Source organism: Schistocerca americana, chromosome 4 (genome assembly GCF_021461395.2).
Source record: "Schistocerca americana isolate TAMUIC-IGC-003095 chromosome 4, iqSchAmer2.1, whole genome shotgun sequence".
In the NCBI taxonomy this organism is placed as follows: Eukaryota; Metazoa; Arthropoda; class Insecta; order Orthoptera; family Acrididae; genus Schistocerca; species Schistocerca americana.
Window position 1 is genome coordinate 207,488,828 of NC_060122.1, and position 15,601 is coordinate 207,504,428.

General features: G+C 42.3%; 1 protein-coding gene across 1 annotated transcript in view; it reads right to left on the reverse strand.

Annotated features, from left to right (window-relative positions):
- Nucleotides 1-15,601, reverse strand: part of LOC124613042 (glutamate receptor 1-like) — a 1,340,173-nt gene that overhangs the window by 11,038 nt on the left and 1,313,534 nt on the right. The window contains exon 18 of the mRNA XM_047141610.1: nucleotides 10,616-10,690. Coding sequence (XP_046997566.1) covers nucleotides 10,616-10,690 — 75 coding nt within the window. The remainder of the gene's footprint in view (nucleotides 1-10,615; nucleotides 10,691-15,601) is intronic.

A 15,601-nucleotide genomic window follows, 5' to 3' on the forward strand; every position in this document is an offset into this window, starting at 1 on the left:
AAGACGACACAGTATTAGATCAACACAGATGGAGAGAACGTTTTCTACCAAACGTATCTACGGTTAAATGTTGTCATGTAGTTAAAGATGAAGTCTTCCCAAATGCACTTGTGTACAGCTCTGAATGGAAGTAATTCGTGTACCACTTGGAAACAAAACAAGAAAAAAGTGATAAGATCTGAGGTATGAGGATGTAACTGATGTCTCTCCAAGCGCTTTTGTTTCTGGTATTTCGGGAGATATACATGTAGGTGGAGTCAGCCCAAACTAACAACACTCATCATATCGTTCGTGCGACGCCCAGTGCCGACGGAAAAGTTTCGGTTTGTTTCAAGTTACAAACATTATGGGAACGGGAAACAAACCGACGCTTTTCGTTGACTCTGTGCGTCGCATGAACGATGTGATGAGTGTTGTTTTTTTAGCCTGATTTAAGATACGCAGTGAAAACACGAAATTACAGATATCTGCCGAAAAACCAGACGACTCTTAGGAGAGACACCCTGCATGCAAATGCTGAAAATTAGCTGGACATATCAGATAAAAAGTGAAGAGGCACTACAACGAACAGGGGAGCGAGGAAGAAACATCATACAACACGAGGACAAATGTTGAGTGGGCAGGTAGTCGTGTAAAAGTTAACAGATTTTTCTAACGCCATCTCCTCACTTTCCATTACATCGTCGTCTATACACTTTCGCATCTCTTGGAATCCCGAAAGGAGCGGCCTACATTTCTTTTTTTTTTTTAGATTTTTCACTGTAACCTTGTACTCGATTTTGTTGCTTCAAGCATTCGTTGTTTTTTCTGCTCCCAGTAACACTTGTATCCATCGCTCACTGAGAATGGGTTTTATCTTCAACGTCCATGTTTCTCTGCCAACAATGCAAATTGGTAATACACATTAATCCTACGATTTTCGTTTAAAGCATTTTGCCGGCGTGGTTCTGAAAACCCTATTCCATTTAGCAAAGCACTCTAACACATTTTCTTCTATGGAGAAGTGCACCCAGTCGTTGTCTCCAACAGCAATAGGTACTAAAACTCTTTGAGTAGTTCTACTAATCAGTTGTTAATTTGTAATATTTCCTTTTCGACGTTTTGATTGTACACTGTTTCAGTCTAACCATAACTGAATTTCTGATCTGGTTTTAAATTGTCTCCACCAATTTGTATTTTTATTTTCATTGGCCATTGTCTGCGTTAGAGCCAAACAATAGAATGAAGGCAGCAAAACAAAGGTACTTTACACTGCCGTTCAAAAGTTGTCGACACCTATCACATCTATGGATTTGCGGTTAATTGAGGGATACCGTTTCAAATATTCTGTCATATACACGTTTTGAAAATAAAAAAAGTATAAATATGCAAATATTATTGACTGCTGTTCGCGTAGAGGCTCGCTCATGAGTATAACGACACTGACGTTCCTTTACCTAAGACGACTCCATTCGGATACGCTTCATTCCTGCAGCTGTCTGTGGAGAAATCAGTTAGGATTAGTTTCCAGTGCACTAAGTGTGCTCCCTGCCGCCGTTGGATAAGCAGCTGAGCAGCAAGTCGTATACTCCTAGCTCACTCATTTGTTACATAGTTTAATTCTTAATTTTTTTGCGTGTTTTTGGTACTTGCATTGTTTAATTCATAAATTTCGGGCGTATTATAGTATTTGAGAGTTGTAGCATCGCGTTTTAGTACCTGAATAGTGTAAATTCGCGTAGTCGTTTGTCTACTGTTTTTGTTTTGAACGGCCAGTGTCGGTTGGTCACAGTCAGTGTACTCCCTGCCGCCGTTGGATAAGCAGCTGAGCAGCAAGTCGTATACTCCTAGCTCACTCATTTGTTACATAGTTTAATTCTTAATTTCTTTGCGTGTTTTTGGTACTTGCATTGTTTAATTCATAAATTTCGGGCGTATTATAGTATTTGAGAGTGTAGCATCGCGTTTTAGTACCTGAATAGTGTAATTTCGCTTAGTCTCCTTCCGCCGCCGAGCAGTGTCAGCAGTGCGCAAGTAGCAGCATTACTGCATTTACTAGGCAATCTTGTATTTTAATAACCGTTTAAATTTTGTCGATTTGTTTGCGCTCTCTGTAGATTAGTTCAGACGTTCTTTGCAAAACAGTTTTTAGCATGGATAGGGACTGCAACTGCTGTGTTCGGATGCAGGCTGAGTTGGCATCCCTTCGCTCCCAGCTTCAGGCAGTGTTGGCTTCGGTCACACAGCTTGAGGCTGTTGCCAATGGGCATCACTGTGGGGGTCCGGATGGGGGTTTGTCGGGGACGGCCAGCTCGTGCACGCATCCCCTGATCGGACTACGACTGTGGTTGCCCGGGATACTGCCCGCATTGAGGCTGATCCCTCACCTGTGGTAGAGTGGGAGGTCGTTTCAAGGTGTGGCAGGGGGCGAAAGACATTCCGGAGGGCTGAACGGAAAGCCTCTCCAGTTTGTCTGACGAACCGGTTTCAGGCTCTGTCTCAGGCTGATACTGATCTTCGGCCTGACATGGCTGCTTGTCCTGTTCCAGAGGTTGCCCCTCAGTCTGCAAGATCTGGGCAGTTGCAGAGGGTGGGCTTACTGGTAGTTGGGAGCTCCAACGTCAGGCGCGTAATGAGGCCCCTTAGGGAAATGGCAGCAAGAGAGGGGAAGAAAACCAATGTGCACTCCGTGTGCATACCGGGGGGAGTCATTCCAGATGTGGAAAGGGTCCTTCCGGATGCCATGAAGGGTACAGGGTGCACCCATCTGCAGGTGGTCGCTCATGTCGGCACCAATTATGTGTGTCGCTATGGATCGGAGGAAATCCTCTCTGGCTTCCGGCGGCTATCTGATTTGGTGAAGACTGCCAGTCTCGCTAGCGGGATGAAAGCAGAGCTCACCATCTGCAGCATCGTCGACAGGACTGACTGCGGACCTTTGGTACAGAGCCGAGTGGAGGGTCTGAATCAGAGGCTGAGACGGTTCTGCGACCGTGTAGGCTGCAGATTCCTCGACTTGTGCCATAGGGTGGTGGGGTTTCGGGTTCCGCTGGATAGGTCAGGAGTCCACTACACGCATCATGCGGATACACGGGTAGCAGGGGTTGTGTGGCGTGGGCTGGGCGGTTTTTTAGGTTAGATGGCCTTGGGCAAGTACAGAAAGGGCAACAGCCTCAACGGGTGCGGGGCATAGTCAGGACATGCGGGGACCAAGCAGCAATCGGTATTGTAATTGTGAACTGTCGAAGCTGCGTTGGTAAAGTACCGGAACTTTAAGCGCTGATAGAAAGCACCGAAGCTGAAATCGTTATAGGTACAGAAAGCTGGCTTAAGCCAGAGATAAATTCTGCCGAAATTTTTACAAAGGTACAGACGGTGTTTAGAAAGGATAGATTGCATGCAACCGGTGGTGGAGTGTTCGTCGCTGTTAGTAGTAGTTTATCCTGTAGTGAAGTAGAAGTGGATAGTTCCTGTGAATTATTATGGGTGGAGGTTACACTAAACAACCGAACTAGGTTAATAATTGGCTCCTTTTACCGACCTCCCGACTCAGCAGCATTAGTGGCAGAACAACTGAGAGAAAATTTGGAATACATTTCACATAAATTTTCTCAGCATGTTATAGTCTTAGGTGGAGATTTCAATTTACCAGATATAGACTAGGACACTCAGATGTTTAGGACGGGAGATAGGGACAGAGCATCGAGTGACATTATACTGAGTGCACTATCCGAAAATTACCTCGAGCAATTAAACAGAGAACCGACTCGTGGAGATAACATGTTGGACCTACTGATAACAAACAGACCCGAACTTTTCGACTCTGTATGTACAGAACAGGGAATTAGTGATCATAAGGCCGTTGCAGCATCCCTGAATATGGAAGTTAATAGGAATATAAAAAAAGGGAGGAAGGTTTATCTGTTTAGCAAGAGTAATAGAAGGCAGATATCAGACTACCTAACAGATCAAAACGAAAATTTCTGTTCCGACACTGACAATGTTGAGTGTTTATGGAAAAAGTTCAAGGCAATCGTAAAATGCGTTTTAGACAGGTACGTGCCGAGTAAAACTGTGAGGGACGGGAAAAATCCACCGTGGTACAACAACAAAGTTAGGAAACTACTGCGAAAGCAAAGAGAGCTCCACTCCAAGTTTAAACGCAGCCAAAACCTCTCAGACAAACAGAAGCTAAACGATGTCAAAGTTAGCGTAAGGAGGGCTATGCGTGAAGCGTTCATTGAATTCGAAAGTGAAATTCTATGTACCGACTTGACAGAAAATCCTAGGAAGTTCTGGTCTTACGTTAAATCAGTAAGTGGCTCGAAACAGCATATCCAGACACTACGGGATGATGATGGCATTGAAACAGAGGATGACACGCGTAAAGCTGAAATACTAAACACCTTTTTCCAAAGCTGTTTCACAGAGGAAGACCGCACTGCAGTTCCTTCTCTAAATCCTCGCACAGACGAAAAAATGGCTGACATCGAAATAAGTGTCCAAGGAATAGAAAGGCAACTGGAATCACTCAATAGAGGAAAGTCCACTGGACCTGACGGGATACCAATTCGATTCTACACAGAGTACGCGAAAGAACTTGCCCCCCTTCTAACAGCCGTGTACCGCAAGTCTCTAGAGGAACGGAGGGTTCCAAATGATTGGAAAAGAGCACAGATAGTCCCAGTCTTCAAGAAGGATCGTCGAGCAGATGCGCAAAACTATAGACCTATATCTCTTACGTCGATCTCTTGTAGAATTTTAGAACATGTTTTTTGCTCGCGTATCACGTCATTTCTGGAAACCCAGAATCTACTATGTAGGAATCAACATGGATTCCGGAAACAGCGATCATGTGAGACCCAACTCGCCTTATTTGTTCATGAGACCCAGAAAATATTAGATACAGGATCCCAGGTAGATGCTATTTTTCTTGACTTCCGGAAGGCGTTCGATACAGTTCCGCACTGTCGCCTGATAAACAAAGTAAGAGCCTACGGAATATCAGACCAGCTGTGTGGCTGGATTGAAGAGTTTTTAGCAAACAGAACACAGCATGTTGTTATCAATGGAGAGACGTCTACAGACGTTAAAGTAACCTCTGGCGAGCCACAGGGGAGTGTTATGGGACCATTGCTTTTCACAATATATATAAATGACTTAGTAGATAGTGTCGGAAGTTCCATGCGGCTTTTCGCGGATGATGCTGTAGTATACAGAGAAGTTGCAGCATTAGAAAATTGTAGCGAAATGCAGGAAGATCTGCAGCGGATAGGCACTTGGTGCAGGGAGTGGCAACTGACCCTTAACATAGACAAGTGTAATGTATTGCGAATACATAGAAAGAAGGATCCTTTATTGTATGATTATATGATAGCGGAACAAACACTGGTAGCAGTTACTTCTGTAAAATATCTGGGAGTATGCGTGCGGAACGATTTGAAGTGGAATGATCATTTAAAATTAATTGTTGGTAAGGCGGGTACCAGGTTGAGATTCATTGGGAGAGTGCTTAGAAAATGTAGTCCATCAACAAAGGAGGTGGCTTACAAAACACTCGTTCGACCTATACTTGAGTATTGCTCATCAGTGTGGGATCCGTACCAGATCGGTCTGACGGAGGAGATAGAGAAGATCCAAAGAAGAGCGGCGCGTTTCGTCACAGGGTTATTTGGTAACCGTGATAGCGTTACGGAGATGTTTAATAAACTCAAGTGGCAGACTCTGCAAGAGAGGCGCTCTGCATCGCGGTGTAGCTTGCTCGCCAGGTTTCGAGAGGGGGCGTTTCTGGATGAGGTATCGAATATATTGCTTCCCCCTACTTATACCTCCCGAGGAGATCACGAATGTAAAATTAGAGAGATTAGAGCGCGCACGGAGGCTTTCAGACAGTCGTTCTTCCCGCGAACCATACGCGACTGGAACAGGAAAGGGAGGTAATGACAGTGGCCCTCCGCCACACACCGTTGGGTGGCTTGCGGAGTATCAATGTAGATGTAGATGTAGATGTAAGTTCATCTAGCAGTGAGTGTGTGTACCTGACCAGGATCATACAATATTACCTCCTAATTTTACGGAAGTGGCAGACTGAAATCGAAAAACGTTTTGTAATCGTACCTCTGCATCAGGAAGACTGTTTTAGTAGGGCAATAGCAACAGAAGCTCGAGCGCACCCTCATCTACAGATCTGGAAGACACCGGGTAACGTCATACAGGGACGATTAGTTCATATATGTACAGAGTAAACATCAGAAGACTCACACTGCTCCTGAAATTCGCGAGGAAGTAAACACCATGCGAAAAGCTCCAACTTCTGTCTCAACATTGCAACGCCGTCTTCCCGAACAAAGTTCAAAGGTCTGCATAACTGCCAAAAACTTTTATTACGCAAACAAGATAACGTGCAAAGATTGCAATGGGTACAGTAAGATTATAACTAGAGCGTGCAGCAATGGTCCAAGGTACTATTCACGAAAGAATCTAGGTTTGAAGTATTTCGAGGCCATCGTCGATTGTTTAATCGTCGACTTCGAAGAGCGTATGGAGAGAGAATGTGGGACACCATCAGTGAAGTTAGGTGGAGACTCTGTCATGGTGTGGCGATGTTTTGCTGGTGATAGATTCGATGATCAAGTGAGAATTAATACAACATCAAAGAAGGGAGGATATCACAGGACACTGATCAAAAATGCAAATACACCTGGCAGGAGACATACTGGTCGTGGGTTTCTTCTGCAACAGGAAAATGATCCCAGACATGCTTCTAATTGTGCAGGGGTTATGTAAACAGAAAAGTGGGGAACATAAGAATACGACTCGATCAAGTTACTCACCTGATGCAAACCCCATCAAATTCTTATGGGATGAACTTGACAGAGAGATCATCTAATGCTGAAGATGTATGGAATAATGTTCACACCTGTTGGACTCGAATATCTGCAAAAACACTATAAAATCTTTATCTCCAGAGTGGCATAATTTTGTGCAGCACTTCAGAGGGCAAAGGATGGGTACTTTGAAGAGCCTTAAATCTAAATCACATTCACTTTACTTAATGATAAAAAGAGAAAACACTTGTTTTTTGGTCTGTTTAGTTTTAAAATGTGTTTGTACGTTAAAATAAAATATATCGTCATACAATGTGGGCTTTCATGACTGGCGTCTTCTTCAATAAAACTTCAGGGCTGAGAGGCCGATTTTCGTCGGAAGATGTCTCCCGCAGTTGGAGACGAAATGTTAGAAAGCAATTTTATTCGTCGGCCACGGCCTCTCAGCCCGGATGTTTTAAGTGAAAAAGTATACAGGTTTTGTCACGAGTGATCAAAAGCTTTCAGCCAGTAGTGCAGATCTAGCCCATTACTACACATACTGGCCTAGCTTTCCCAGTTTAAAGTTCTGAAACCTTCTCCTGTAATCGCTGAGAATAGTTTCGGTGGTATTGAATGTCCTTACGTGAGTCCTCATTCAATTTTGAATTTCTCTCTATGCAGATGAGTCTGCGTCAGTAACATTTCTACCCACTTATCATCAAGTGAGCACATTGCAGCACAGACTCAATGAATTTCTACAGAATATTTTGTTTTCTTATTTTATGAAAAAGAAGAACAGCTGCTATTCTGTCACGATTATTGTAATATCTATTCCACTGTTTTTAATTTTGTTGTTTTGCTCTGTAGTAAAATGTACGTAATGATTCAAATTCTGTTTCAGCTTTGCTCTTTTTTTCACACTCTTAGTAGCCTTACTGTGCCCTGCTTCATGTTATTTATTTGTTGTTGTGACTCAACTGAACTACCTTATGATCCTACAGTTTTTTAACTTGTCACACTAAGGCGTGAAGAGTGACTACTTAAAAGCCCGCCTGCGCTATCTAATTAGTGCAGTCTTATCCACGTGGTCGCTACGGGACTGATACGTATTGCCAAAGCTGAAGAACATTTATTTATTCATTGGGAAACTTATGCTGTAGAATCTAAAGTAACAGATGATGTGGTTAATAGACTTTCCTGCAAAATACAAAGTTTGCCTTCACCATATTCTTTCCTGAGAAAGACAAACAAAATACACTGAGGAAAATCTTAAAGAAACTAAATATATCACTAAAAATACTATCAGCAATAAAAGGTTGTTCAGTACGGGAAAGTTCCAGCCCATTTTAAAATTTTAAATGATCATCAGCTTATCTAAATGCAGAAAAATTTACATTCGAAACTAGAAACAAACACACTTTTCAAGAACTCAAAGACGCAGATGAATACTGAGTCTGACGGGATTAAATCAGCAAATACGTTCAATATGTCAGTAATTCAACACTACGGACACACAGACAACTGGCGCAATTAGTTACCAAAGGCACTTTTGCAAATAGTGAAGGTTTTTGCAGGCACAGCCAAGGTAAGAGAAAAGAGAAAATGAGAGTACCGAGTAAATAATAAGAGTATGAGGGAATACCTTGAATCAGACAATACTGCTCAGAAATAAATTCAAGGAAGTTGAGATATTACAGTGAACATTTAGTAATAAAAACACTGAAAACAAAAACAGAATGCAGAGAGTAGGCTAGAAGCTAGTTTTAGGTAGGCAACAAGTATTGTATGTGGAAGGTGGCAACATTAAAAAACAACAAATGGGAAAAATATCTCCGATGTTGGCGTGCTTTTGAGGCCGGATTTAATCTACAAAAATATGTTCCTGCGTTATAGGCCAGCATTATACATCTTGATGAAGGCCCTTTCCAATTGTGTCGAAAAATTGGTAAAAATTGGGGCCCTTTACCAGATGACGCAATCAAAAATCAAGAAGAATTTTATAGAAAAAAGCGTCTTGTATTTTTTCCTAAACAGAACACAACTGAAAATTTTCGCATCGTGAGCGGAATTATAAAACCGTGTATTACCACGATAACATCCAGATATGTACTGACAAATATTCAGAACAAGGCAGTTATTCAGCTAATTTATCAGAACAATCGGATATTCGTAATTGAAAGCGGCTTTACATATGGTCTCAACAGCCTTATATGATGCTTTCAAGTCCTCCACGTGCTAAATTGAATAAGATATGTGTGTTAATGAAAGATAACAGAAAAATTTTCTTTTTGTGATGCTACAGTGCCATTTGATTATGGTCCTGGTCAACTCTAGAAAGGTGTTAAAGAACATAGTATAGGAAATTTTGAAAGTAGGCCTGAAAATCAATTATAATAAGACTCGCGTAAAGTGTGATCGATGCACTGAAAAAAAAGAATAACATGAAGCAACGAAGTCCCTGAATCAAGTGCCGAAATTTTGTAAATAACTGCGGGAAGGTCAGGTAAGGAAATAAACAGAAAAAGAAAATTGACTTAGAGTTATGATTCATACAAAATAAAAATTTTAAAACTAATGTATATTGCCAGTTTTAAATTATAGGTATGTGATATAAGTTTTGTTGATAAGAGAATCATTAAAAAACTGAGAGTTGTTCCCCAAATATATATATATTACTCACTAATCTGTAGAGAACTTGGGTTTGTATGAGCATTAGTTACGGCGATATAAACGTGTGCATCCTGCACTAGCAACAGAGTTAGTTGCGTTATAGGAGTACACCGTTTCATTCGAGACAAATTTCAATACTCGATGGTGAAGCCTGTCGATAAGAAAGGGGAAACTGGCAGCTGAGTGATACTGTCTTTACTACCTCTCTTATTTCTAGGGATTTCCCCGGGTATTTGACTGGCAGTAGTGCATACTGCTAGGGTGCAGATTAAAATTTAATGTACAATACAGCGCCAAGAGGCTTACCTCATAGTGTGTAATTACCACAGGGCTTTGATGGTCTGAGAATTTTATACCTAATATTGAGACGATAGTTCTAGATAGTATAGATACGTGTTTTTTTTTTTTTTTTTTTGACTGAGTCGGACTGTTATATATTGCTCTACAGTCTCTTCATCAGTTATATCAATTTGAATTAAGTCTCGAAGTCCTCAGTGTACTTCACACACTGTGGCCGTATTATGCATGTTTGGACATGACTGGATTTAAACCACCCGCCCCCTCTCCCCCCTCCATCCCCCGAATTAACCTCCAAAAACATTTGTCATTTACGAATTCCCTTATTCCATGTTTCTTTCCGGAACAACTCCCAGAAGGGTACTATCACAAGTTCAGGATTTAGTCAATCCTGCGGCAGTAGAGGAATCTATGAGCCGTACATTAGTTTCTCTACGACGAAGTCCTGCGACCCTAAACTGCTTAGGAGTCATCAGAAGACAACAAACTAGATTGCTCATAGTGCATTAGAAAATTTAGATTTTACTAACATGAAGGTCATGCAAAATTAGTGCTATTGCCAGGAATAATTGTGGTAATTTATAACTAGCATGAAGAACCAACTTATTTCTGCAGAAATCACAGATATGTGGTAATTGCCAAGGTACTGGCAACTACCATTCCGTGTTCATAGTATTGTGGACTGGAATGCCGTGATAACGCATTGAACTCAGGCAACAATCTTCGAAAAATTAAATTATGCACAGAAAGTTTAAAGGGCAGTCTAGCCTCCCAGCTTATTGAAATAATACGTGCCAGCATATATTAAGCAGCTACGACACAAGTCGTCTGTGCGCCCCACTGTCAAGCCGCTGACTCACCCGTCCATTCTCGAAGTCGGCTCCTCCACCGATGGTCAGCCTCGCCTTCGCCTTCATGGCATCCGACAAGGGAATCTGTCAACAGCACCACAGGGCAGTTCAGTAGCGTTGTTCACTCAGCAGAAGTTGGCGGAAAATTTATTTTCATGCACTGTCTTTTGTGCAGAATAATCTTCCACACATCTTTATATTCTACCAGCTAAATTGGCTTACACCTAACGCCTGTACACCAAATTCTGGAGCTTTGTGAACACCAAGCTATACATCCAGAAGGCGCGAAAGTCCCGAGTTCGAGTCTCGGTCCGGCACACAGTTTTAATCTGCCAAGAAGTTTCACCAAGTTATATAGTTTCTTGATGCGATAAATATTGTTACCCATGATTTGTGAAGAGGTTTCCATGACTAGTTAATTCGACAATAGACGTGGAAACAAAAACTGACGTATTCAGTAGATAGTATTGGGGAATATTGAGGTGTTCAGGCTTTCAGATAGAAACTGATTCGAGTAGTGTAGAAACAAGCAAAAGCCATTACATCAATCGAAAGATCAATGTTCTCATCGAAAACTATGTGATATGCAATATAGACAATTTAAAAGTTGCTGTTCTCACTTTCCGATAAAACGTCTGCGGATCCAGCAGCAGTATCAGGGTTTTAAGAAATTTTCAGGTCATAATTTACAAACTTGATCTGATGATAAGTCCCAACATAAATAAGCAGCTACACAGTTATACGTGACGACCTATAACGGTACAGCAACCAGGATTTCAAACCATGTCCCTGAGTTTCAATGATAATGAGCCCCTATTTTGTAGAATGAGTTACATAGTTTCCTCACAATGAAAGATGAGGTAATAATTACAGCATTACTGAGACGTACCATCTGTCCTTTTTCTTTTACTCAATTCCATCATTACTTCATATTTATTAACATTTTGTTTTACAGCTATGTGAAATTTAGTCTCAAGTTTCGGTGACAGTTTCAATCGAAACAGAGTTGCTTATTTAGCAAACTGGCGGTCCTCAGAAACGACAAAGAGGGAATGCAGTCACTATCGTGGTTAATCAATCGCGCTGACAAAGAAACGACAACTTAAAATGTGAGATTTCTGCCGTAGTAAATTTATTTTTGACACTAATAAAATTACCTGATGTGTATTTGCATTTTATCGGTCCATACGACGTAGACAATGTACTCCTGACAGGGAAGATCAAGAACTGAAAGACTATTTTGATATTACTTTGCTATCAGTAACAAGCAAAATATACAAAGTAGTCAGTTACGTTATGACAGCGTAGAAGATGAACTGCTTAGACTGTTGTGCTAATAGGGGTGGCACTGATATACACTCCTGGAAATTGAAATAAGAACACCGTGAATTCATTGTCCCAGGAAGGGGAAACTTTATTGACACATTCCTGGGGTCAGATACATCACATGATCACACTGACAGAACCACAGGCACATAGACACAGGCAACAGAGCATGCACAATGTCGGCACTACTACAGTGTATATCCACCTTTCGCAGCAATGCAGGCTGCTATTCTCCCATGGAGACGATCGTAGAGATGCTGGATGTAGTCCTGTGGAACGGCTTGCCATGCCATTTCCACCTGGCGCCTCAGTTGGACCAGCGTTCGTGCTGGACGTGCAGACCGCGTGAGACGACGCTTCATCCAGTCCCAAACATGCTCAATGGGGGACAGATCCGGAGATCTTGCTGGCCAGGATAGTTGACTTACACCTTCTAGAGCACGTTGGGTGGCACGGAATACATGCGGACGTGCATTGTCCTGTTGGAACAGCAACTTCCCTTGCCGGTCTAGGAATGGTAGAACGATGGGTTCGATGACGGTTTGGATGTACCGTGCACTATTCAGTGTCCCCTCGACGATCACCAGTGGTGTACGGCCAGTGTAGGAGATCGCTCCCCACACCATGATGCCCTGTGTGCCTCGGTCGTATGCAGTCCTGATTGTGGCGCTCACCTGCACGGCGCCAAACACGCATACGACCATCATTGGCACCAAGGCAGAAGCGACTCTCATCGCTGAAGACGACACGTCTCCATTCGTCCCTCCATTCACGCCTGTCGCGACACCACTGGAGGCGGGCTGTACGATGTTGGGGCGTGAGCGGAAGACGGCCTAACGGTGTGCGGGACCGTAGCCCAGCTTCATGGAGACGGTTGCGAATGGTCCTCGCCGATACCCCAGGAGCAACAGTGTCCCTAATTTGCTGGGAAGTGGCGGTGCGGTCCCCTACGGCACTGCGTAGGATCCTACGGTCTTGGCGTGCATCCGTGCGTCGCTGCGGTCCGGTCCCAGGTCGACAGGCACGTGCACCTTCCGCCGACCACTGGCGACAACATCGATGTACTGTGGAGACCTCACGCCCCACGTGTTGAGCAATTCGGCGGTACGTCCACCCGGCCTCCCGCATGCCCACTATACGCCCTCGCTCAAAGTCCGTCTACTGCACATACGGTTCACGTCCACGCTGTCGCGGCATGCTACCAGTGTTAAAGACTGCGATTGAGCTCCGTATGCCACGGCAAACTGGCTGACACTGACGGCGGCGGTGCACAAATGCTGCGCAGCTAGCGCCATTCGACGGCCAACACCGCGGTTCCTGGTGTGTCCGCTGTGCCGTGCGTGTGATCATTGCTTGTACAGCCCTCTCGCAGTGTCCGGAGCAAGTATGGTGGGTCTGACACACCGGTGTCAATGTGTTCTTTTTTCTATTTCCAGGAGTGTAGTAGTGAGGACAGATGCAGATTTGCTAAACAAGGTCTGTCAGAAAAGTAAAGGTATATTTTATGAAATTTAGCTATTTCTATCAATGAGTATTGGCCACCAGTATCATAGAAAAAATCTCGATAAAATCAGTATAAACCTCTTTGATCACGGGAGAAAACAATTTACAGAAACTGTATTTTACGTAAATCATACGAAATAAAGAACAAATAATTGATATAACGTTCCACAGAATCCAATTCACAGTAATCCTCTATCGCAAGTAGTTTTTCAATTTTTAAGACGGAGAAGGTTTGTTTGTATGCTACCTACTGTGTACGTGTACGTGGGTGAGAAGCTTGATTCATGTCGATTAAACAAATATAATACAATAATGATTTAAACCAATAAATGCAAGAATAAATAGGTTCTTTCTTGACCACAAATCAAGTACTCTTCCGTCTTTCAGACAGTAACTGAGTAGAGAAAATTTTAAAAACTCTTAATTTAAACCTCATTTCATCAATCTTAAACCAAAATCTTCACACATGAACACAATGTAATCTGAATGTAATGAAATTTTCATCCTCAAGAATATGACAGATTTGAAAACGAGATGCGATGCAGTAGGAGAAAAAACCATTGTCTAATTAACTTTCGGAACTTGTTTTCCACAGCAGTCGTGAATGAAACTAACAATCAATTCAAATATTCACCTTGGAATGTAACTGTTTTGATAGATGGCTGTATATTTTCTCTAAAAGACCAATTTTTCTACTTACGACAGCAAAATTATTTTTGTAAGAGGTTTACTGCGGCTATGAGCCCGGGCATAAGAAAGACCTTTACCGTGTACCTGCTGACAGTTACGTGTATGGTATATTGGTCAAGGGTAAGCGATGCAGTAACACCTGCATTGATCATACCACGAAGGTTTTCACGACCGTTTGTCTTAAGGTGTGTAGAATCTTCCGGCTTATTTGTTCGTGGTCCATGAAACTTCTTTACCCTAGGCCTTTAACTAGATGTGCGTTGGACCTTGAGGTGTGCCCATTGATGCGTCGGACGTCGGAGGGCGACTTAAATACCGTGAAAATGGCGCGGAACCGGTAGCGATAATTTCTCAACCAAACTGTCGTCTTTCAAAGATTAAACTTATCTGTCGATTCTGTAGAGCTACTGTCCAAATATCATTAACTACTTCTGTTGAAACCGTCCCCATTTTTATAAATTTCGATGGCTTTTCTGCATACACATAGATAACAGTTCGTCACTGCAAATAAAATTTTGGTTTCGGTAAACGTCACATAATTTTTTCCTGTTCTGCAACAGCTGACTTTCCTAAAGTCCCTAATCGACGCAGACTTTACTACTGCTTCAGAGACGTATTCACACTTCACTTTGTAGTTCCAGTGTAGAGCTATCCGCATATAAATGGAATATTATAGTATTCCCTGCCTGCCGAAACAGGAGGGCGTTTGTCGGTTACAGATCTGTAGGCCTGACATATTTTCTTTGTTGGTCTAACAACCAGTATGAAGTTACGTTTCTGTAAAATGGTACCGATCTGATCAGGAACGAAAACTCTATGCGTCCATCACTTCCTTGGTCTTCGACCCACTGTTATCTGATCGTAGAACCGTATTTACTTCTTTTCTTGAGTATTCATTTATCCAGAAAGCCTGCTTCAGCTGTTTTATTTCGGTGTGTAACAGTGCAAAAATTCATTTGGCTCGACACCCCTTTTTTGCTGTGGATGGTCGTTGAAGCTTTTACGTAGGTATCTATCTGTCTGCCGTGACTTTCCGAAAAACTACTTCCATCGGTCTTTTTTCATAACCAAAACTCTCAGGATTAATATTCTGATATCATTTCCCATTTCAGTTGCAAAATTTTTTACATTCAATTTAGTTAACAAAAGAATATTTCTCAAACTTTTTACCGCGTTACTAAACCACATATGTCTCATCGACAAGCCGACGCCATCGGGATGGTTTCTTGTCTGCTTTTTCTACGGCTGATTATTCGAAATTTTGCACAAAAATTAGGAATCGCCGTTTCCAGTGGGTAATCCACTGCGACACCATGGCCTTGTTGATTGAAGTCATCGCCCCATTGGAACTAACTATAAATGAGGCATGGTCTAAGCAGAGCAGCCTAATCGCTTGGAAAAACATCTCCTATATAATCTATGACATCATTAATTGCAATCACAGTATATAAAGGTACTATGTAGAAACTTAGAAGA